This window comes from Sinocyclocheilus rhinocerous, unplaced genomic scaffold, assembly GCF_001515625.1.
Source record: "Sinocyclocheilus rhinocerous isolate Xijiao unplaced genomic scaffold, SAMN03320098_v1.1 scaffold2138, whole genome shotgun sequence".
In the NCBI taxonomy this organism is placed as follows: domain Eukaryota; kingdom Metazoa; phylum Chordata; class Actinopteri; order Cypriniformes; family Cyprinidae; genus Sinocyclocheilus; species Sinocyclocheilus rhinocerous.
The window spans coordinates 217,680-240,738 of record NW_015656024.1 but is presented as its reverse complement, the minus strand read 5'-3'; the positions used below and the strand labels follow the sequence as shown (position 1 = coordinate 240,738).

Below are 23,059 nucleotides of genomic sequence, written 5' to 3'. Positions count from 1 at the left end.
AGTTGGAACTAAATAAAGATTGTATATGTTACATTATGCCAGTTGGTGACCAGTGACTGTTAAAATATTTGATGTCTGAATCAAAAACTCTGGACGAAACTTATTTTTTCAAATTATATTTTACATAGTGAATTCATTTAAAATAATAAATATTTTTAAATAGAGTAATTTATACCATTTTAGACATTTATAAATAGACTCATAACATGAAATAAAACATTTTGTCAGAACCTCATATTATTTTGTTTGGTTGTCAGTGTTTTGTTTTCAGAATCGTAGGAGAACCGTGATCTCTTTTCTAAAAATCAATTATCCAGAGTCCTAGCTTAAAAAATTCATAACATACCTGGCATCTAACTAGCATTATTAGTACTGTTTCTAATATTAAAATAGGATGTAAAATGTACAATCTTACAGACTTTATGTAGTACATTAACAAGGATTTGGTACAATTATAATGCATTAGCCTATAATAACGCTTCTCATCCAGTGTGCGAAGTACATAATGAATAAATCAGTATATATAAAATTATTTAATTTAAGTGTCGTGTTTGTGTTTTTTTGTTTTTTCATGTAAGCTATAGCTTCTGACCTCTAAATCAAAACATACTCATGATTTTATGGCATTAATTACTGCTTTATTTAATCAGAAACACAGTCTAAATATTATTTGTGTATTTTGCTTTCATTTTATTAGAAGTAGGCCAACAGCGCCCCCTATGGAATTAAAACTCCTTACTGAGCGGGCATTAGGACCCAGGGGAGGCTGCCGCTGCTGCCACTGCACCTGCTATTACTGTTTACTCTATCATAAAACCAAACGCGTCATTCTGTACATGCATTCTCAGTTTAAATGCAGTGATCCAAAACAGTGAATCCAATCACCATTCAGGCAAAACTTTGCTTCAAGAATGAGCCACAATGCTGACGTGATCTAATCGCTACCACACCCTGAGCACATGTGAGTTAATGCATTCATCTTATCGGCAAGACATATCGGCATAATTTTTCATATCGGGCCGATGCCGATATTTACATTTAAAGCCATTATTGGTCGATTCCGATATTGGTCCGATAATATCGTGCATCCCTACTAACTATCTATCTATCTATCTATCTATCTATCTGTCTGTCTGTCTGTCTGTCTGTCTGTTTTTGTTTGTCACACTGGCTGTCTTGTCAGTCATTCCACCACCAGTCAAGCGTGTGTTAACATGTCCCCTCACGGCTGTATGTTAAACACATGCAGTTCCTATTGTTGCCACAGTGGTCTTCGGAGTGGTTTGTGCCGGCGTTTACCTCGTTTACCGCAACTGGAGGAGGAACAGCACCAAAAGCATGAACTTCGACAACCCTGTCTACCGCAAAACCACAGGAGAGACAGAGGAGGACGAGATTCACATCGGTCGGACTGACAGGCTCGCTGGCCATCACCACCCTTACCCCGGGCCCGTGGTCGGCATGACGCCAGTCGGTACGGGGACGTGCCCACCATTCATCGCTCTGCCTCTTGGGACCGGTTTACCAGACCCTGCCACACACTGGTACACAGAGCAGCCCACCATCTCTAGTACTAAGTGAAAGGGGAGGACGACTCTAGAAATACTGTGACCGCAGGGAGCAGGACTGACACGTGGCTGCCAAGCTATGCAGGAACTGAATGGCATTTAGCCAGCTGAATCATTCTTAACATGCCCAGGTTTTGAAGTCCGCTGGAGTGCAAACGCTGGATTGATTACTAAACAAAAAGTTTAGACATTTCAGACCCATATTCATTTAGGTCCATTTTAAGCATCATTTTATTGCTGGTTGGAACCACCAGGGCAAGTCTTTTCAAACCTGCATTATTTATATTTATCTTATAATTCTAGACAAATCTAGCACTGTAACTGGCATTGAATTTACTACATAAATATGGAATCTAGTCTATTAGACTAGAACTGTCCAGCACTAAAGCTGAAGAGAGAAACAGTTTTTGATCCTTATTACTAACATGGCAGTGTTTCATTTAGTTTCCAAAATTACATAATTAACCAATTAATTAGATTGCAATTTACAATGTATTACATCATAAAGTACCTTTTAATAGGCTTAACAAAAAAAATTAGACGCAATTACAGAAATAACACTTCCTAATGTAGATCTTTGATGGCTCGAGGGCAAACAAGCAATTTTAACACTACTTGGTGTAATGACTTTTTTTTTTAGAATTGTTTAATAATAATAAAATGTATAAACAGTGAGCCACATTTCTAAAATTGTTTACCTGTATCATATTATACAGTATAACTCTTTTATTTTAATAATCTTTGACCTATTACAGACATAATAATTGGATAGTTCATCCAAAAATGAAAATTAGGCTGCGTTTTACTCACCCCCGAGGCATCCTAGGTGTATATGACTTTCTTCTTTCAGACGAATCCAGTCGGAGTTATATTAAAAAATGTCTTTGATCTTTCAAGCTCTATCATTGTAGTCAGCGGGTGTTGCATTGCTTCAGTCCAACAGAAGTTAAATAAAAAGCGCCCATCCATAAAAAACAGTGTCTCACACGACTCCGGGGGGTGAACAAAGGCCTCCTGTAGCGAATCAATGCGTTTTTGTAAGAAAAATATCCATATTCAAAACGTAATAATCACAACGCACCGATTCGCTACAGGAGGCCTTTGTTCACCCCCCGGAGCCGTGTGAGACGCTTTTTTTATGGATGGGCGCTTTTTATTTAAGTTCTTTTGGACTGAAGCAATGCAACACCCACTTACTGCAATGATAGAGCTTGAAAGATCAAAGACCATTTTTAATATAACTCAGACTGGATTCGTCTGAAAGAAGAAAGTCATATACACCTAAGATGCCTCGGGGGTGAGTAAAACGCAGCCTAATTTTCATTTTTGGGTGAACTAACCCTTTAACATGAAAAAAAGGACTTATTCACTTTCCTATGTTTGATCATACAGTACGCGTTTCATCTGTGCATATGATTCCAAAGAAAAAAAAATATTAGAAAACTTGATTCTGAATTCTGAAACAACTTTTATTTTTTGGCTAATGTCACTAACAACTTTAATATGGAGACCGCTCTTCATGATCCATTCAATTCCCAATGCATAAAATCAAGTCCCTCCTTTTTTCCTCATTAAATGTTCAGATTTCATTTAGAAATATGGCATTATAAAAGTAAAATGGGCTGCAAATGTTGTTTCATGTTGACTTTAACAGTAATTAATACTAGGATGTTTACACTTAGAACGCACCCAACAAAGAAAGATATCAATACAAAAATATTCCCAAACTTGATATGTTTTGTCCGTTTCATCAATATTATCCACTTTTTATAGGTGTGTTTACTCCATAGAGAGACATTGTATATTCATCACTCGCATGCAAATGAAAAGCCATTGTCCTTGAATTCACACGACTGTCTGGTGAGGCTCTGTGGGGCTCCACCGCACTGCAGCTACGACTTGGCAAGACACTGAAATTGGCAGAGTACCCTGGCTAGTGGAGCAAACCCTAGCGTAATCACTCCGAGCCGGAATAGATGTTACGAGGGTCAGTGCGAGTGCGTTACACAGCGGGGTCTCTTGCAGTTCACACCGAGCTGCGTTTCGCTAGGCGTAAACCAGTGGTAATTTATGAAATGTCACAGTTTCACACGTCTGTTTCTGTTATTGGAGTTGTCGCATGCTGAACGGGTTTGCCGTGCCGCCCACTTACAGTACATTCTCTTTCATGTTGTTGTTTATCTCCGGAGCGGAGAAACGGGGAGAACATTAGCTGATAGTCGCCCCAAGGGTCTAGCATAGCTACAGGCGCCGAGCTAAAGGTTACATAAGCACTATGTTAACGTCTAAACACATTAGAATCACGTTAGCATTGGGGGAAAAAGTGTCTGGGACTGGCATATGTGCAGACAGCCTTCTCAGCAGATTCAGTGCTCATGCCTCACTGTAATAGATGTACCGACCTTTAAAGACGCTCTGAAAGGCCATACATTCCAAATGCTGGACATTTATTTGTGCGGTTGTTTTTAACAAGGGGTACCTCTGCATTCTTCTGTCATCTGCTGTGGGAACGATTGGTTTTGTCTCAGGGAGATGGTATAGACTAGAGAGTGTGAGCGGTGAAGGGTTTCACTTAGTTATGATAATTGGAATGGGAAATAATGCGTAACAATGCATAAAATGCAACTTGCATAGGTCGACCTAAGATGTGATGCATAAAGAGTGGCTTTGGTCAGAGACCGATTTTTGTCGTCCAGGTTACCAAACATGCCAAAGTCACATTTCACCCCAAAATGAAAAGAAAGAAATCATATTTTGCACAAAGAAATATGTACTGTATGTATGCACACTAGGCCTACTGTTCAAAAGATTTTTTAAAAGCTGTTGAAAGACAAGACTTACAGTAAAAACTGTAATATTGTTAAGTAATATTACAATTTAAAAGAACTGTTTTCTATTTTAATATATTATGAAATGAAAATTATTTCTGTGATCAAAGCTGATTTTTCAGCATCATTACTGCAGTCTTAAGTGTCACTTGATCCGACCTTCAGAAATGATTCAAATATGCTGATTTGCTGCTCAAGACATATTTCTTATTGTTTCTGAATTACGTTGTGCTGCTTAATATTTTTGTGGAAAAAAGTGATACATAAATATACAAAACGAAATCCTATGTTTTTTAATCATAATCATTTCTGTCGAAATAAAAAATCATAATGTCCCCAAACTTTTGAACTGTATATATATATATATACATTTTGTTTGTTTGTTTGTTTTTTATTTAATAATGTATAAATAATGTATAAACATGAAATGTAATTTTTAATACATTTAAATAATTACATTTTACTTACATATTACTAAATTAAAAAAAAAAAATTACACTGCTTCCATAGTAAGAAAATAAGATAATCATGAGAGTGAGAAATACCAGGGCCAAATGTTTTTACATTTTACAATACAATAAATCTTAATGGTCTTTAAAGTAGGCTCTTTTTTTCATGCAAAATACATTTTGTTATTTCTTTATTTTGATTTTGGGGTGAAATATGACCTGAACATTTTTCGTGAGATTCACTCGCTGAGGCTTTTTTCCCTTGTACTTTATATTATGAGGGTGTCTTTGGTGTCCTATCCTTTGAATAAATTGTCAAACAAAAGGAGTTTTTTTTCTCATTTGGGTGGTCAGGAAGACCAGCTGTTCATTCACAGATTCTGCGATCAGATGTTACCTCATTAATATTAAAGAGCATCGCTCTAGGATTTCAAATGAAGACTCCCTCATAAGAGAGGGAGCATTAATATCCTGTGTGTGTGTGTGTGTGTGTGTGTGGATGTTAATATGTGCGTTCAGAATGCATGTATTTGTGGTGTGAAAGTTAAATCTGTGTGTAATGTGATTACGGAATGCGATGTGTAAATATGTTTTCATACAAATACTTTTGATACACCTTTGTAAAAATGTATATAAGATTTTAGATAACAGTATTGCCTATGAATTAATTTATTTGGAATATATGATCATTGTTTTCTGATGGTAAAATCATATATTCTGCCAAAGTGTTTCTGTGCTGTTGGTATTATAAATTTTTGCTGTTGGTATTTTTTTACTTTTTGAATTTATTTCGATCTTTATTTTTACATTTTAAGGATTTAATATAGAATATTTTGAGTAGTTTAATTAAATTACATTGTTATTGCACTATATTTTGCAAACACAAAACTTGTTTTTCTTTTTTTGTGCTTTTTTTGTGTTTTGTGATTTTTACCAACAATCTGATTTCATTCTGTCTGATCTCTGACTGCATAAACTTTATTGTGGCATAGTGGTCTCATTGTATTTCAAATGTTTCTCTTTATATGTCTCTCTATAAATTGATATAAAAGTGAATAAAAAATCTGCTGCCATTTGGTGTTTCATTAAACTAAATATTTTTGGTACACATAACAACATTCATGTTTTAAAGGGGATCTATTATGCAAAACTCACTTTTATATTGTTTTTGAACTAATTATGTGTCCACAGTGAATGTACACATCCACCCAATTGTGGTAAAAATCCATCCACTGCATTTGTTATTTCCACCCATAAATCGGAAGTATTAGGCTACTCCAATGTGACGTCACATCGGTACATGCCCCGCCCACGACTGGTAATGATCTTTGACTTATTTGCTTAGCTCCTCCCCTGAAAGAGCTGTACACTGTCCGCCATGTTTATCTCCTCGCTGGAGCATTTAAAATCAGCATTCAAGTAAGAAATGTATTCTTATAAACCTACTACTAAACTTATTCGTTCAAGAGCAGTGAGTGATTTTCTGTTTTTTTTCTTTAGTTTAATATATTAACAACATAGACAGTATTATGCTGCTTTACACATTACACAGATCAAATATCCACATGCAAATTCTTTCCCAGCTTTTTACGTTCACAGACATACAACTGACTGTTTATGTGAACTTTCTGTGTTTTTGACATATCCTTCTGTGTACTTTACAGTTTAAGTGCAATAAGATGCAAAAGAGAACTTGGTTTAGTACTCATGCGACATGTGCCATTTCACAGCTGGCTTTCTGCACTTTGGCTTCAGATGTAAGCAGTACTAAGCACTCAAAAAACAGTATATCAGAAATTTTAACAGATATGGCTTTAAAGGGATTAGTTCACCCCAAAATGAAAATTCTCTAATATAATTAATTACTCACCCTCATGTCGTTCCAAACCCGTAAGACCTTCGTTCATCTTCGGAACACAAATTAAGATATTTTTGATAAAATGTGAGAGCTCTCAGACCCAGGGGCGCAGATGGAATTTTTTAACTGGTGGGGACCAAGGAAACAAAAGCCAACACGGATAAGTTGTGTGAAACAAAGCAAAGTCAATGTTACTCACCTATCAAAAAGAAACAGCACAACCTTGGCGTCCAATTCGAGCCCTTCCGTGCTGATTGGCTACACGTTTGTTTTGGGACTCGGTCAGACACTGCGGTCAAAAGCGTTTTTCAAAAATCGCTTAGTGCATGTTTAAGGAGTGGCAGGCCGGGCCGCCACTACTTAGGCTAATGTGCATAGCGGAAACCCTGATTAATAAATGCCTTTCGTAGAGACAGTGAGGGGGACGGATCGGGTCACTATGAATCTGGGGGGGTCATGTCCCCCCCGTCCCTAGTGCCATCTGCACGCCTGCTCAATTTAAATGACTTGCATCTTGCAAATTAGCACCACAACATTGTAATTTCTCAATGTTACAATGTAAGAAATTTACTAAAAAGCACACTTTGTAATAATGTCAAATTAAAAGTGTTTTTAAATCATTATGTTTTAATTATCTTTTGTTGTGCTTTGGTTAGAAATTACATACATATAGCGCAAAGAAAACAAAAATAACATAATTTATTTAACAATTCTCCCCCCCCGAGTAACGTCTCCCGCCATTTTGGAGAGTACCCAAGAGCGTAATCAACGTAATCAGCGTTGTTTACGCTTAGGGGAAAGTGTGTGTATGTGTTATGATAATCTCTAAATTGGCGGAAGACGTAACTCGGGGGAGAAGAATTGTTGAAAAAATTGTTATTTTTGTTTTCTTTGTGCTCAAAAAGTAGCTTCGCAAAACTGAAGTTGAGCCACTGATGTCACATGGACTGTTTTACCGATGTCCTTACTATGTTTCTGGACCTGGGAACATTTCAGTTGCGTTGCTGTCTATGCAGGGTCTGAGAGCTCTCCCATTTCATCAAAAATATCTTAATTTGTGTTCCGAAGATGAACGGAGGTCTTACGGGTTTGGAACGATATGAGGGTGAGTAATTAATGACAGAATTTTCATTTTTGGGTGAACTATCCCTTTAAAGGTGCAGTATTTAATATTGACAGCTAGTGGTTGAAATGGGTACTGCAGTCCAAATTCAAAATCGTGTTTCTCCCGCCCATCCTCCTCAGACTCGACGCTCACGTGAGTTGCCAGATTGAGGACATGTCATGCAAGAGGAATGAGCGCAACTGACAATGGAAGGCAACAAGTCTTAGTTGTTGAATTGATTTATCCTCGATTTAATATGCCTCTTGTTATAGAGCTTTCTAGATGGATGCCAAGGCCTTTGTAGGTCGGGTAGAATCTGCGATATCTGACCCAGTTTGTTTGCTGTTTTCCATGGCTATTTTTCAAAAATCGATCTCATCAAAAAAGACTTAGAAGAATGAGTTGTAATAAAAGTAAAGGTAAACGAACATTTCTTTACTTTTTTTGTTTTCTTTTTTAACAACTCAGAACGTGTTTTTTGGAAAGACCTTTATTACAACTCATTCTTCTAAGTCTTTTTTGATGAGATCGATTTTTAAAAAATATTGGTACTTGTTATCCTCTGACCCTGGGTTGAGTTCTATCTTCCAGCATCCTCCGTTAATTGTGTACAGACTTTCAAGAAATTTAAAAGATTATTTGGTACATGCTCGTTTGAAAAGTGATACTCCTGGTTCTTCCCAGAGATTACTTAGTCCTAGGGATGTAACGATTCACTCAACTCACGATTCGATTCGATTCACGATTTTGATTTCACGATTAGATTCGATTCGAATGAATTTTGTTCATTTTGTTCAAAATTATTTCTTTAACTATTTAATGCTCCTATAACTTTTATTACTGTAAAAAACAGGAGGACATAATGGTATTTACTATTTTTACACACCAGAGGCTTTTAAATTAACTGTGTAACCAAAATATGCATGTTAGAGAATGTACAAATGTATGGTTAACAGTGTTTATGCCATATCAGTCCGTCAGAAAAAGTTTGTCGTAATTCTTGGCTGAATATCTCTAGCAGGTTTTAAAAGCCCTTTAAAATTAAATATGAACACATTTTGGATTAAATAAAAGTACAGTCAAGTTGTATCTCCTGTATAGACTTTAATGTACAATGTTAGATCTAGTAACATCTTACAGTGAGTGAACAATATATTTTTAAAACATTCATTAATGTTTGTGAATGTTATTTAATACAAACACTTGATCATTCTGTGTTCCTGAAACACAGATAGATAATAGAAAACCGCTTCGCAGCGGCGGCGCAGAGGATTTATTATTATTTTTTTAACTGCTCGTGCCGCCCCCCATGTATCATGAAAAAATGCCGCCCCGGGCGGCTGCCCAGATCGCCCGTGCCCATTATCCCATCCAAAGTGCACACACACAGCAGTGAACACACACACACACCATGAGCACACACCCAGAGCAGTGGGCAGCCATTTTTGCGTGGTATTGAAGGTGGGAGAGAGCGCTGTACATTCACCCCCCCCACCTACAACCCCTGCCGGTACGAGACTCGAACCCACAACCTTTGGGTTACGAGTCCGACTCCCTAACCATTAGGCCATGACTTTCCCACATCTTTTTTGTGGTCTCTGTTTCCTACGCACCTATCAATTGCCTACAGGTGTGTGGAGATTGAGTGTTAATTAAATTACATACCTATAAAATGCATACAAATAATAAACTTTCATGATGACAAAGAACTGCAATGTCACGTGAGCGTGACTATGACAGACATGATAATCAAAACCAAACAGTTGTGTTGTTTTGGCAGAGTATACCAGGCACGAGATGTAAAGTCGCAGCCCTCTTCTAGAAAAGGGGGGAAATTCTAGAAATCAGCAGCAGCTCATTTGCATTTAAAGATACATGCAGGAAGACGGCACGATTTGCTTCCACTCAAAAAAAATGTCATTTTCAGCATGGTGTAATAAATTATATGGGGGGTATTTTGAGCTGAAACTTCACAGACACATTCTGGGGACCTGAGACTTGTATTACATCTTGTAAAAAGGGGCATAATAGATCCTGTTTAATGCAGATCACATATTCTTGTTGATATTTACCTGCAAGTGTGACTTATTTGTTGGGACTATTCGGGATTGAAGCTTTCTTTAAAACTCTGCCAGTAACATCTTTACGTTTCTTCAATCCTATGTTTAATTTAAGAAACTATTCTTTCTCAAACAAGACATATGGTGTTGAGGCGTCCATTCTAGGACACTGTCTGGCTGGATCGCCTCAGGAATCATGTTGCTACAGTAAAAAATGTAACAGCTTTTGCCCACTATATGCTTACCTTTTCCACAGTGACTTTATGTATATTTAGACGTCCATGGTAAGGGATGATTTACCGTACTGAAATGAATCCTCTAGATAAGCAAATCATGCTGCTTTGAAGATGTCCGAAGATTTGTGTGGCATTCAGTGGATATGCAGATTGTGTGCAGATTTGGACTAGTTTTATAGAATAGTTTAATTTATTGACAAGATGACTCAGAATGAAACTGGGTTGGTTACAAAATATTTTGGGGGGGGATTTATAGGAAAGATGCACATTTAGCTGTCATTGTCAGTTATATTTACATTGACAAGTTTTACATTAGCAAACTACTGTCTTCTTGACTATTAAATGATAATATTGACATTTTATTGCTGATATTCTTAGTAGTAACTGTACATGAATGATTATTGAAGTATAAATGACAGAGATGTCCAAGCTCCGTTCTAAGAGACCTTGCATTTGTCTGTGCTCTTGCTTTCCGTGCGGGCTTTCAGGAGGTCTGCTATCTCTGTGTGAGAGGCCTGTGTCGCCAGAGATAACGCACTGCGACCGCCCTAGAGACAAAACAGAGATGTATGAATATGATACATGACATCTACAAAGATCTTAAAAGCATGTGGATATAGTCTTGTCTTTATCATAGTGCTACAAGGCTAGTCAGGGACTACATTCTCATCAGTGTTAAATGTGCATCAGTGTTTTTTTTTCTTTGTATGACATTTTCAATTCTTATCTGCGCCACTTTCAATTTAGAAAATAAATTGGATAGGCTGATATTTTGCTAGGTGACTAACAAAGTGTGAACATTTAGATTATAATTCGTGATTTTACATCGAAATATCTTATTCATTGTAAATGCATAATAAATACTATGATATATGTACTATACATGCACAAACAAACAAATTATGTATTATTAGAATGATTTCTGAAGGATCATGTGACACTGAAGACTGGAGTAATGATGCTGACACATTCAGCTTTCCATCATAGGAATAAATTACATTTTAAAATATGTTAAAAGAGTAAATGGTTATTTAAAAATTGAAATTATATTTTACAGTATTACTGTTTTTTTTACAGTATTTTTATATAAATAAATGCAGCCTTGATGAGCATAAGAGTCTTCATTCAAAACATTAAAACATTGTACTGACAATAGCTGGGTCAAAACAACCCAATAGCTGGGTTTGTCCCTTTTTAACCCAGCGCTGGGTTATATTTAACCCAGCATTTTTTAGAGTGATAAAGATCTAATGTATGTGTAAATATTATGTAAAATATATAATACTTTCAAAACTTTCTATAAAACTGTAGACTAAAAATAATAATGTAATAAGCATTTAAAAAAAAGAAAAGCTATTTTTCTTATCCAATTAATTTTATCCATAAATTAAGTTATTGTATAAAATTATTCAAATCTTTGCACATTTTGATTGGATGTTGCCTAAATAGTCCCTCAATTGACATTTGGAAAAAGAAAAAAAAAGAAGATATTGTGGCCACAAATTACCAAATTGTGCTCACAGCTTTGTAAATTGTGGGCACAATTTATTGATTTGTTCCCTTATTTCAGTTAAATCATGGACATATTTTGTACATTTCATTTTACATTTCAACAAAAAGCACATTTCTGCTTTTAAACCCTACGGAAATCTTCTGTATAAACATGTGTTATTGGAGCTGTAAAATATACTGTTGGATAAACATGTGGTTTGGTGTTTTTGTTTTCTGTTAAGGTTTGGACAAACATGCACAAGAAATTACCTTGTCTTTTAAATTGACATCGCAGTTCGCTTCCTCTAACAAAATTCGTACAATACTGACGTGTCCCCGATCACAGGCGCTGATCAGTGGCGTGGTTCCTGCATGATCCTGGGCATCAGGATCCGCTCCCTGTTCTAGCAGGAGACGCACCATTGGGACACGTCCATGTCTTACTGCTAAGTGAAGAGACGTTTGTCCCACCTAAAGACACATTTATTTAGAACAGAAACGCATCCATCTTCTGAAACATTACAGAACATGCCAGATCTTATGCAAATCAGCGGTCCATTTCAAATAAATCATTTTGATGTAAGGTGTACACTGAGCCAATTGGCTGATGCCTCCCATCACCTGGCCAACACAGGTGTTGACGTCACCAAGCTCCATCAGCTGCTGGACCACTTTCATGTCTCCTGGTGATTCTACAGCTGTCAAGGAGGCCAGCATGATAGCAGTGTAGCCAGACTTGTTTCTCAGGTCCACGTCACATAAACCTAAGGTTAAGGGAAAGCAAGCACAATTTTTTTTGAATCCCTGAAAACGCAAAGGATGCTAAAAATTAAACCTGAAGCAGGGCAACCTCAAGGTCAATGTTCAAAGAAAGCTGTATTTGGACAAAATAGCTCTTTTTCAAGTCCTAGTGAGCTGCCATCCTCCTGTCTACCACCTTCTACGGCAGCATCCCAAATTAAATGGAACTCCACAAGTGACAGATTTGGAACACTCTATTTAGGCAGCAACATGTGCGCCACACTAAAAATATAGCAGTACTCACAAGAAGCAGAAAAGAGACACAAATGACGACTGATTTATTAAGAATTGGATGTTAGCATGTTGCTAAGCTAACCATGCTATATTCAAAGCATAAAAAGATATAGCACACACACACAATCCATTGTCCAAGATTAGTTGGAAAGTTTGAGTACTTCTGTAGCTCCATTTAGCCACTTGTTAGCGACCAACTTTTTCAAGAGGTGTTAAAAGCTTTAAAAATGGGGGTGTTACTGAAATATTTGATGTCTTAGAATAAAACATGAAAACATTCAAGCTTTTGTTAACCACGGACCTTATTTCAGGTATTTAACTAAAAAAAAAAAACATTAAAAAAATCCATTGTCTTCAGGCCGATGTAATTGCAAAAAATGGGTTTTATGACACATTCCTGCACCACTCTATTAATACTTGTCAGTACTAATTTAAAGGGTTACTTCACCCAAAAATGAAAATACTGTCATTAATTACTACGCGATGTATTTGAAGCTATATATTTATTGGGTAAAATAGGTTTTGTGGTTCACGCGCGTTCCTGTATCGACGGAAAAAAATCATAATGAGCAAAAATATGGTAATGTAGGTAATGTACCGTATCCTAACTGCATGAGCTTAATCAGATTTGTCATCATTATTTTTTACAAAAAAAATATCTGGGGGACCCCCCTACATCTATTTTTTTTATTATTATAATTTTTTTTTTAATCTGTGCTTCTCCATCCATTCTGCGCTGTCTACGGGTAAGCGCAGCTTTACCATACAGATTTAACTACCCGCACAGCTAAATAAAACAGGCTGGGTGCTGATTAAAATTTCTGAAATAAATATTTCTGCGAAACGCGTTAGGTTTCACAGAAGAAAGCCCAATCTAGGACCTGCCCCATACAGCAGCAGACTATTATTTTGCTGAAAGAACGGAGGATGACGTCACTGGCTCAGATTTGGTTGACCAATCGGCGGAAAGGGGCGTGTCATGACGCCCACAAAGGGAAAACGAATTTTGAAGTCGATCAGTTTTCTACTCGTGAACCAAAAAAACTAAAATCGAGCCAAAAATCTTTTTTTTTTTCTTCTTTTTTTTTAACAAATGAAAAACTAAAAAATGACCGTTTTTCTCGTTTCTGCTTATTTCATTTAAAATTTGAAAAACAAACTATCAAAACTTACACAGACCAACGTCCATCTCTCTTAGTTCATGTCACGGATGTCACATGGACTATTTTAATGATGTCCTTACTACCTTTCTGGGCCTTGAACGTGTCAGTTCCATTGCTGTCTATGAAGGGTCAGAAAGCTCTCGGATTTCATAAAAAAACATCTTAATTTGTGTTCCGAAGATGAACGAAGGTCTTACTGGTTTAGAACGATATGAGGGTGAGTAAATAATGACAGAATTTTCATTTTTGGGTGAACTAACCCTTTAAATGAAGGGATAAAATGCTGTCTAGGTAGGCCGCTACTTTAGCTAGGTTTTGGAATAGTTATATATTGCAATCACAGTGAGAAACGTGACTGTTACTCTTCCCATTGAAGTATGCGTTTTGCTTTCATTAGCCTCAAAGAAATCAAAGATTTTATAATGTAATTTCCCACACCATAATTAAAGACCTGTTTTAAAACTTCTTTTCGAGCAGTTAAAAATAAGAGAAAATGAAATTAAAAAGTATATCATCACTGACCTGTGTCTAAAAGGAGCTTAACGATGCTGAAGTTACAATGTGACACGCTATAATGCAAAGCAGTGTTCCCATTATCATCCGCCATGTTGACCAGGAACTGAAGGACTGTAGGTGTTTGTGAGTTAACCTCGTTGAGATACACAGCAACAGTGTCAGCACATGCTCCCTCCTCAGCAGAGATGTGAAACCACTGCTGGAACATCACAGTGAGAGCCTGGCTCTGTAAATCAGCAAACGAGACCAATAGTGGAGTTACAACTCAACAGAAAACAACAGATTACTTTTCCTCTGCATAGTACTGTGGTAACTCATTATCTGGCAGAGTCAGACTTGGCAGAGGAAGCAAATAGTCATTTAGCAGGTGCTTGTCTCCAAAGTGCAGCAACTAACAGTTCACTTACTACAGTGACAATCTGCCTGGAGGTACCTGAGATTAAGGGCCAGATTTACTCAAAGCTCTTGCACCAGCGCAAACCTTCTTTTGGCATTAAAACATGCTGTCAGGATTTACTAATGACACTGACAGATTATTGATGAAAAGGTGTGGACATAGCATAGCATGGACACAGTTTTTACAACCAACCTTGTTGCATATGCATTTGTAAGAGTTTCTTTTTCAGAAGTAAAATTTATGGGAGGAGAGTATTTAAATGAATCATGCAATGTGATTTACTAAGTTTTGCGCAAGTCAATTTACTGGCATTTGTGGAATTATTTAATGCTAAAAAAGCATGCCTTAATCCTTAATCTGTGCTTGAAATGGCTGCGATAGTTTCTAATTTGTGCTGCTCTTGGTAGATTGCATGATGGAAATTATATGGATTTGTTTATGTTCTTTAATTTGCTCATTGTCAGTAGATCACCAACAGAACTTTACACTCCTATAGGCACTTTTATGGGATTCCGGTCTCATGCCAGTTTGCCCTGATTAGTAAATCTGGCCCTATATGTCTTGCTGAAGGGTTCATTGGTGATGGTTCATGTCTCATTACCTGCAGGGATTGGACCAGCAACCTTTTGGTCACTAGCTTCAAACTAGTACACACCACTGCCTAAAATAGACAAGCAGGGAGTATTACACACTGTATAAACTAGTTAAGTTGAATATTACCATTTCATCATCAGGCTCTGACACTTTATCCATGTGGTCTCTCAGGAAATAACATGCCTCTATGAAATCCTTATCAACAGCTTCCCTGGGGGGGAGAAACAGGTGGTTTCCAATAGTGTTTAAAATGTAAAAGAAATGTAAGAATTTCAAAGTTTAAAATTTAAACATTTAAAAGAAACCTAAAGATGAAATCATCTCACCTGTTTTCCTTCATTGTCTGGGATTTCTGATCTGAGTCCACGCTAAAAGAAATGCAATCCTTCTTCTCTTCCTCTGTTTGATCCTCTAGAGCTCTTGCCTGACTTGTTTTCTTGTGCAGATATTCTTGTTTTGTGGTCTCTACATCTATGGCATCTTCTTTTGGACTGAATTCTGCATTTTTACTTTTGTGTGTTTGTACGCTGGAATCTGTTGTCCATGTGGTCCATAATTTGCCTTCTTCTTTAGTCGTATTCTTCTTAAGGCCAACATCCACTTCTGCATGCTCTTCTAGTTTGATAGCATTACTTATTCCCTCTGTCTCCACGCTCCCACTTCAGAATGTTGAAGGTGAAAGAGTATTAGTATTCTCAATCTGAAGTCACTGTTTTAGTGGATTAGTCTGAAGTCATTGTGTATGACTATACAAAAAAAACGTTATATTCCAAGACCATTAGTACTGTTTAACATAAAATTGCCCATAGTGGTGATATATTTACCTGTCTCTTATGCTGATTGTCTTCAGATGTTCTGTCTTGGGGTTCTCTCCTACTTCAGGAAGAATTTCCATCATTTTATAGTCTTGCAATTCACAGAAAAGCCACAAAAGACCATCATACACATTTACATCATACAATGTCAGTAGAAGAAATAGCACTTGTAGAATAGCTTGTAACTTGGACAGTATCCTCAAAAAATAAACATTTTAGTTTAACAACCCCTAAAGTAGGGAGGGATCTCCAACCCTGCTCCTGGAGAGCTAACGTCCTGCAGACTTCAGTTCCAACCCTGCTCCAACACACCTGTCTGTAATTATCGAGTAGCCCTGAACACCTTGATTAGCTGGATCAGGTATGTTTGATTGGAGTTGGAGCTCAAATCTGCAGGATGGTAGCTCTCCATTAGCAAGGTTGGAGACCCTGCCATAGAGGGTTCATATTAGTACCCTTTGAGGGTACCCCAGTGATAAGCTGTTGTACCCCTAAAGGTGCAATTGAGTGCAGAGTCATACCTGGTTGTGAAGCATCACCAGTAGGAAACACATACAGGGTAAGAAGGGTGACTAAAGTTGTTAACTGCTCTTGAATAGTGCAGACACGTGGAGGCAAGTGATCTGAAGACATTTTCCCTGATGAGTCATCTTTGCAAAGGCATTCCCACTGCTCCTGAAGGAGCTCTTGTAATCTTTTCACATGGGGCTCCATGTCTGCATGTGATACTGAAGGTTGATCCAGAACTTGAGGGGCGGTTCCCTCCTCTGTTGGCATCTTTTGCCCACTTTCCTGCAGTTCTACCACAGGTTCAAGACTTTGTGTACTTACTAAGGAGCTCTCAGATGAAATCACCTTGGCCAGTGTACGCCCCATTTCAAGCTGTACGGTCAACTGCGTGATCTTGTCATCCTTGAGAAGACTCTCCTCTACTTGCTGCTTCAGCAAAGCTCTGGTCTTGTCCAGCTCTACCTCCAGTTCATGCAGTTTCTGTTCCAGCAAAACAACTTTCCTCTGGAGAGTTTCAGTGAGAGACTTAGTTTTGTCTCCATTATCCAAGAGATCTCTTTCTCGCGAGACCGTCTTACGTCTTTCAATCTCTGGAAGGATTCTTTCAGTAGCTGAAGTCATTGCAACTGCATCAACTTGTTCAGAAGAAGCCTTGACATTTTCCTCTAGCTGGTCATATTCTCGATTCATCCAGTCATCACTTGCTTTGTCTTGATTTTCTCTGGCAGATGAAGGAGTGTCCCAGTTATTTATGTGTAGAGGAGCAGTAAGAACATCCTGTGGCCCGGTGGTTTTGTTTTGGGAATGTAACTGGAGTAAAAGTCTCTCTCGCTCCTCCTGCATAATACATATCTGCGCCTTGAGCTCAGGAATGACTCTGATCTCCTCTTCCAATTCCCCAACTCGTTCAAGAGCAGCAGTGAGCCGCTGGAGGGTCCCGTTTGGTCTACCTATCCTGCTGTCTGAAGCGTGGAATACATCTTCAGAGGAGCCGTTTTCTTGCATTAGATATTCCTTGGGGCTGCTGGGGCTGGTTGGATCCTCGGTTGACTCAGAGTGTTTTCTCAATAAAACGGTCAAGGGTAAACTGGAGGCTCTCAAGAGATTTGGCCTGACGTAACGTCCTAAGGGCTGCTCATCAAAAGCCTCCATCTCTGCAGATGTGAAGGACTTGTAGATAGGTTCTCCGCTCCTGACATAGCCAGCAGACACACTGTCACTAGATCGAAACTTGAAATGTTGTTGAGAGTCTCCTAGTTTGGTTTTGGGCCAAAAAGTGCTGACTGAGTTCCATTCTGTAGCTCTGCATCCATAACCCGGAAGGCTTAAGTTACGTGACAGGACACCATTATTTTGTACTCTTTGCCTTCTCTGCATTGGCACCCTCCTAATGGTGTTACCCTTCTCAATGTCATCGACATACTTGAGAAAGTCCAGGTCCAGATGGAATCCATAGGGTGTCTCTACAGAATAGGAGGGTGGCCTTCTTTGGCTCCAATTCTCTTTTGGAGAGATGCCGTTCTCTAAAGGAAAAACACAAGGGTGAGTTGCAGAAGTGATGCACAGTATACAAAACAGTCCAAATGTATTTAGACCACTGGAACTGCAGTACCACATGTTCCTAAACAAAACGGTGTGATTCATACCTTTTTTGGCTTCCATTGTTCTTAGCATAAGTCTGTTTTCAGCTTCATGTGGTTTTTAGTTTGTTTCCTGCCACCTGAGGACAAAAAGACGTTGCTGTTAAGTGTTAAGTGAAACAGAATCAAGCACTTCTGAATGCTGTGAACACAAGTTGAGATCAAAGAAGTTTGTGCATGAGTATTTTGCAGATTTACAGAGCCAGACTCTTTCTTCTCTTTCTCTCTATCCCTCCCCATCTCTCTCTCTCTACCTCTATTTGACCACGCAGCACTTTCAAGGCACCACAGAAGCAGCCACAGCCCAAACAATGTGAGCTATGCAGTAAACACACAAATAGCTGAGACCAAACACTTCCACTGACTCGCATACACACAGACAACCACAGATGCACACCTTGGCATCGCTCACACTGGTAGGAAAAATCCATCTTATCAAAAATTGCAGCAGCCCTTCTTTCATACCTGTCTACTCTATCAGTAGAGATCGGCCGGACAAACACACAAATGGGGGCTGACCTTTTTTGGTTATGACATACCTCAGAACCTGGCTATGCTAAGGTAGGCTGATCTTAAAGTACTGATATAAAAGTTGAGGTATATGGGCCATGTCAGACAAAAAATACATTGCTGATATAGTGTTATGCTGATAGGAAAATGGGGCTGCAGGATTCTTGTCCGAAACACACTTATAGAAAATATCCTGACAAATGTTTCCTGTATCCTGAAGGTCCATAAATAGCCACTGAACAAGAGGGTATCTAATCTAACTTAGCTCTAGTTTAGCTCTAGCCCTAATTAAACACACCTAAACCGGTCTTCAGGATCACTAGAAACTTCCAGGCAGGTGGGTTGGAGGTAAACTCTGCAGGAAAGTGGCCCTCCAGAAGCAGGATTGAACACCCCTGTTGTGTAGGTACACGTAAACAGTGTTGGTAGAGCACATGTTTAACATGAACAAGTAGACACACATTGACTGACATGACCCCATTGTCACCTCTCTCATATGCTGACACGACATATGCTGAAATTTACTCTATGCTAGTATGTGAACACACGTTTCCAGCTACATAAGCTTGAATCTCACCTTTATCGCAAGAGACACAGGTGGCTTTGCTTTAAACGGTCTTCTACACTCAGTTTTCTCTTTCAGGTCAACAATTAGGTGGAGCATCAGTTTGAAAATTGCTAGTTTAGTTAAAGAAAGTTACACTGTTGACATGTTTAAAACTAGCTACCTGAAAGTGCCACATGCAGTATAATGGCACAGAATTTGATGTTTAAGCCTCCTTGAGTACTTGAAGAGTGTATATCTGTCCTAATGCTGAAAATTAATTTACACCATTATTAGCTGTAATATAAATACTAAAGCATTATGAGTGCTGTTAATTGCTTCTACAGACAACTTTAATATGAAGTCTTTATTCAGACATTGTAGAAGATTTAGGATTTATTTGGTCACTTTCACAATGTAGTCTGTGTTCACTGAGTAAGGCACACTCCATTTCACAGTAATGATTATTGTTCCCTTTTCTTTTTTGCAGCACTAAGGGGGAAAAAATCCCTCCTCTCATTAAATGTATTTCTCTCCACTGCATTCTTTCTTACACCACAAATTGGACTGAAACTCATGACGACTTAAAAACTGCTACCGCTGTAAGAACAAAATTTGAAACTCTGTGTACTCTGAACGGAGCGGACAATTTCAGGTTTTAGGTCAGGTTCGGAGGATGGAAAATAAGACCAAACTGGAAACTTGAGAGGAACAAACATTTTAGAGAGTTTCAAACTAGTCTGCTACAACTGGAAGTTGTTGTTTTTTTAGTTTAGTCATATACAAGGTAACTTTGCTGCACAATGACTGTGTGGTTTTTCTAAGTGAGTCTTTTCATATCTCTCCTAATTGTGCTATCACTAAAATGTGTCTCTCCTGTTCTCTCTTTTATCTCTGAATAACATATGTTATGCTAGCTTTGTTTTGACATGCACATTTAACAGCGCAAGTAGACCTGATTCAATGTCACATAAAACAGACTGCTGGTTCTGCACACTTTCTCACTCACTCACATTTTTAACACACAATAGAAAGACGTTTTACTCTTCCTGTTTGGCCCTGTAAGCGGTGTGGTTTCCTTGGCTCAGATCCTCATTCTTTCTCCTCCGTTTGGAGCTGGCTGGAGGACTAAAGCCAAAGATTGGTTCTCCTGCTCTCTGACCCCCATCACCCTTTGACTTTATGGAGAGAGGGGGTGTTGGAGAGTCTCTGCTACTGGACTTTTCAGAATGACTGCTGTGACTATCTGTCTATCTACTATCCGTCTACACACACGTTCTTATCCTTAGAGTGTTGTTCCATCTCTTCCTCTGTGGGATTTTTTCCATGTCCACAGTATTTGGACCATGCCGACAATCTTGGCTCTCTGCCAACAGCAATATGTGCACGCACACCAGTTACATGAGAAGACATGTGTGCAGCAAAGTAAATTCTGACTCACTGTATAATCAAACACATGTGAAACATTGAGCACTTGGTGCCTGAGAAACATTCAAAAAGAGTCTTCTAAAGTCACCATTTGAAACCTCCTGTCCATTGGCTCCTGTCACAAAAACTACGCAGTTCAGGACATCTCTCGATTGTTTAACTGACCCAGTCATTACATCAGAGGAAAGTCTTTGAATCTCATTTGAGACACCCCCAAAAAATGGACTTCCTGAGAATTTGTTTGTCCAAAATAAACAAATGACGTATCATATGGAAGCAAATTGACACCCAGATTACACTAAAACACTTTTTTGCAATATTCTAACACAGTAGAAAAAAACAAATGCCTGGGCACCCAGAGTTTAAAGATATCCTTAGAGATTTGCTCAAGCTCTATGACATTACTTCTCTAATGAGTTGTTTAAATATTCACACTAAATTTGATATTTTAGGGCTGTATCTTACCTTAAACATCACAAGTCTGCTATTGTGTCCTCTCTGTGCTAGAGTTTAGCCTGTTCACCTCTTCACTTTTCTCCTTCTTCTGAGAGGCTTCAGAGGGGAAGGCAGACAAAGGACATTCAAGCAATGCCAATGTAAAATTCTTGCAAAACATAAGCAGTGTTATTGTGTGTGGAACAGGAGGCGGGTTGTGGGCACTCTGGCCTTTCATGACTCCGCCTCCCACCCAATCAGAGCCACTGGGTGGGAGGCAATCTGCATTATTCCTCCAATCAACGTAAGAGGGCGGGCTCAACAACTGAGTGGTGGGCGGAGCTTTGTGCATAACTGCATCTGAGGGATGTTTCTCAAAACAGGATCCATGTGATGGCAGGGGGCCCGAGTTTACTAGTACAATCTGGGGCACTCACGAAACTAGCCCCGCATGAAGCTGGGTGAAAGAGGACCCTAGTGTAACCCGTCAGAATCTCAGAGCACATGTGGCTAAAGCCGCCACCCACATGCTTTAAGTGTAATTCAATCCACTGTAACATAGTGCTCACCATCCATTATAATCATGGAAATAGTGCAGGGCTTTTCATGAGTATAGGGCACAGAGTGGTTGAGGCTCTCTCAGGACATGCCATTCATTCTTTATGTATCTCCTTTCTCCTCTGGTCTTCGTTTTAATAGTATTATTGGAGATTTTCAGCAACAGCATCAACAAAGCAATGCTTATTGAACATAGAAATCAGGAAAGGCTGACTACGTTTACAAGAATTTAAAATGCTGAAAATGAATTCTCTCTTTTTTCCGTTTTAGCTCCCCTTGTGAAAAAGAAGCACACTTATTTTTTAAAAGATTACATATTATGGAAATAACATACTTTAAAGAGTGCAAATTAAATGTAATGTTTTTGGACAAAATTGTATGTTACATTTAAATGAAAATGTAGCTTTATTATAGTTTAAATTGATATGAAATGCAGTTAGTTGAACATGAGTGTTTTTAACCCAGTTATTTTTATTTTTGTATTTTTGTATTTATTTCATAATTACTTCTAAAGTAAACTAAAACACACTTTAATGCCATTTTATTGAAACTTGTGTCATTTATGTAAATATACATTTGTTATAATCAATTGTTACACAGCTTTTAGTACAATAAAGAAATATGAACTTAATATATCGAATAAAACTACTTTTAACTACTGTTGAAATTCTAATGAAGTATAAAAAATAAAAAATAAAAAAAAATTGTCAAAAAAAATTCCCCCAATGTCTATGGCATTTATAGCCCTGGTACTTTGAATCTAAGGGTGGGAAAATACATGCAAAAACAAAAAAAAAATGCTAAAAAATAAGTTCACAGTTTTTAGGCACAAATGACACCGTTTTCTGAAAATTGGCCCTTTACAGTTTTCAGAAGCTCAATTATGCAAACTCATTTTAATGGAATCAGTTTTAACTGGTGTCTAGGAGAGAGTGAACTATATTAGCATATAAAACACTTCACTGCTTATGACTTTAATGCTTATTAGATTAGTTATGTGGGTTTGCCTCCAGGAAAATAAATGCACATTTGTAGAGTCCTAAATAACTCAGTCGTTTGATTTTTTATTTACTTATGCCAATGAATTCTTCACTTTTATGGGTATTTTACTTGCTAAAGCCTGAGGGTTAGACGTAATTGGTTGCAATTTTAGATTCCCACTAGACTAGAAGTAACATACAGTACATTATAGTCTGAGTAGAAATGACTGTCATTTTGTGATTTCAGTTTCTTTCATAACTGAATTCAGATTTTTTTCTATAATGTTGTTCTCAGATGTATTTACACTATAGCATTTCTGCATGCTTGTATTTACAAAG

At 37.9% G+C, this 23,059-nt stretch overlaps 2 protein-coding genes across 4 annotated transcripts in view; one reads left to right on the top strand and one right to left on the bottom strand.

Moving 5' to 3' along the window:
* The window catches only part of LOC107719273 (low-density lipoprotein receptor-related protein 8-like), a 128,226-nt gene extending 126,268 nt beyond the window's left edge, over positions 1-1,958 (top strand). The window contains exon 20 of the mRNA XM_016526666.1: positions 1,250-1,958. Coding sequence (XP_016382152.1) covers positions 1,250-1,581 — 332 coding nt within the window. The 3' untranslated portion in view covers positions 1,582-1,958. The remainder of the gene's footprint in view (positions 1-1,249) is intronic.
* An 8,322-nt stretch (positions 1,959-10,280) lies between these two features.
* Positions 10,281-21,362, bottom strand: LOC107719263 (KN motif and ankyrin repeat domain-containing protein 4-like). Of its 3 annotated transcripts, none has more exons than XM_016526645.1 (10): positions 21,213-21,362; positions 18,272-18,345; positions 16,637-18,148; positions 16,125-16,206; positions 15,627-15,959; positions 15,427-15,511; positions 14,316-14,535; positions 12,217-12,359; positions 11,866-12,066; positions 10,281-10,652 (listed from the first exon to the last, which is right to left on the bottom strand). In XM_016526645.1, exons 2-10 carry the CDS (start codon positions 18,297-18,299, stop codon positions 10,542-10,544), a joined length of 2,715 nt encoding a protein of 904 aa, XP_016382131.1. In that variant the 5' UTR covers positions 18,300-18,345; positions 21,213-21,362; the 3' UTR covers positions 10,281-10,541. The 3 variants fall into 3 exon arrangements, with proteins under 3 accessions (XP_016382131.1, XP_016382132.1, XP_016382134.1); XM_016526646.1 differs by having other exon boundaries at positions 16,125-16,176; XM_016526648.1 differs by having other exon boundaries at positions 16,125-16,173.
* Positions 21,363-23,059: the final 1,697 nt, after the last annotated feature.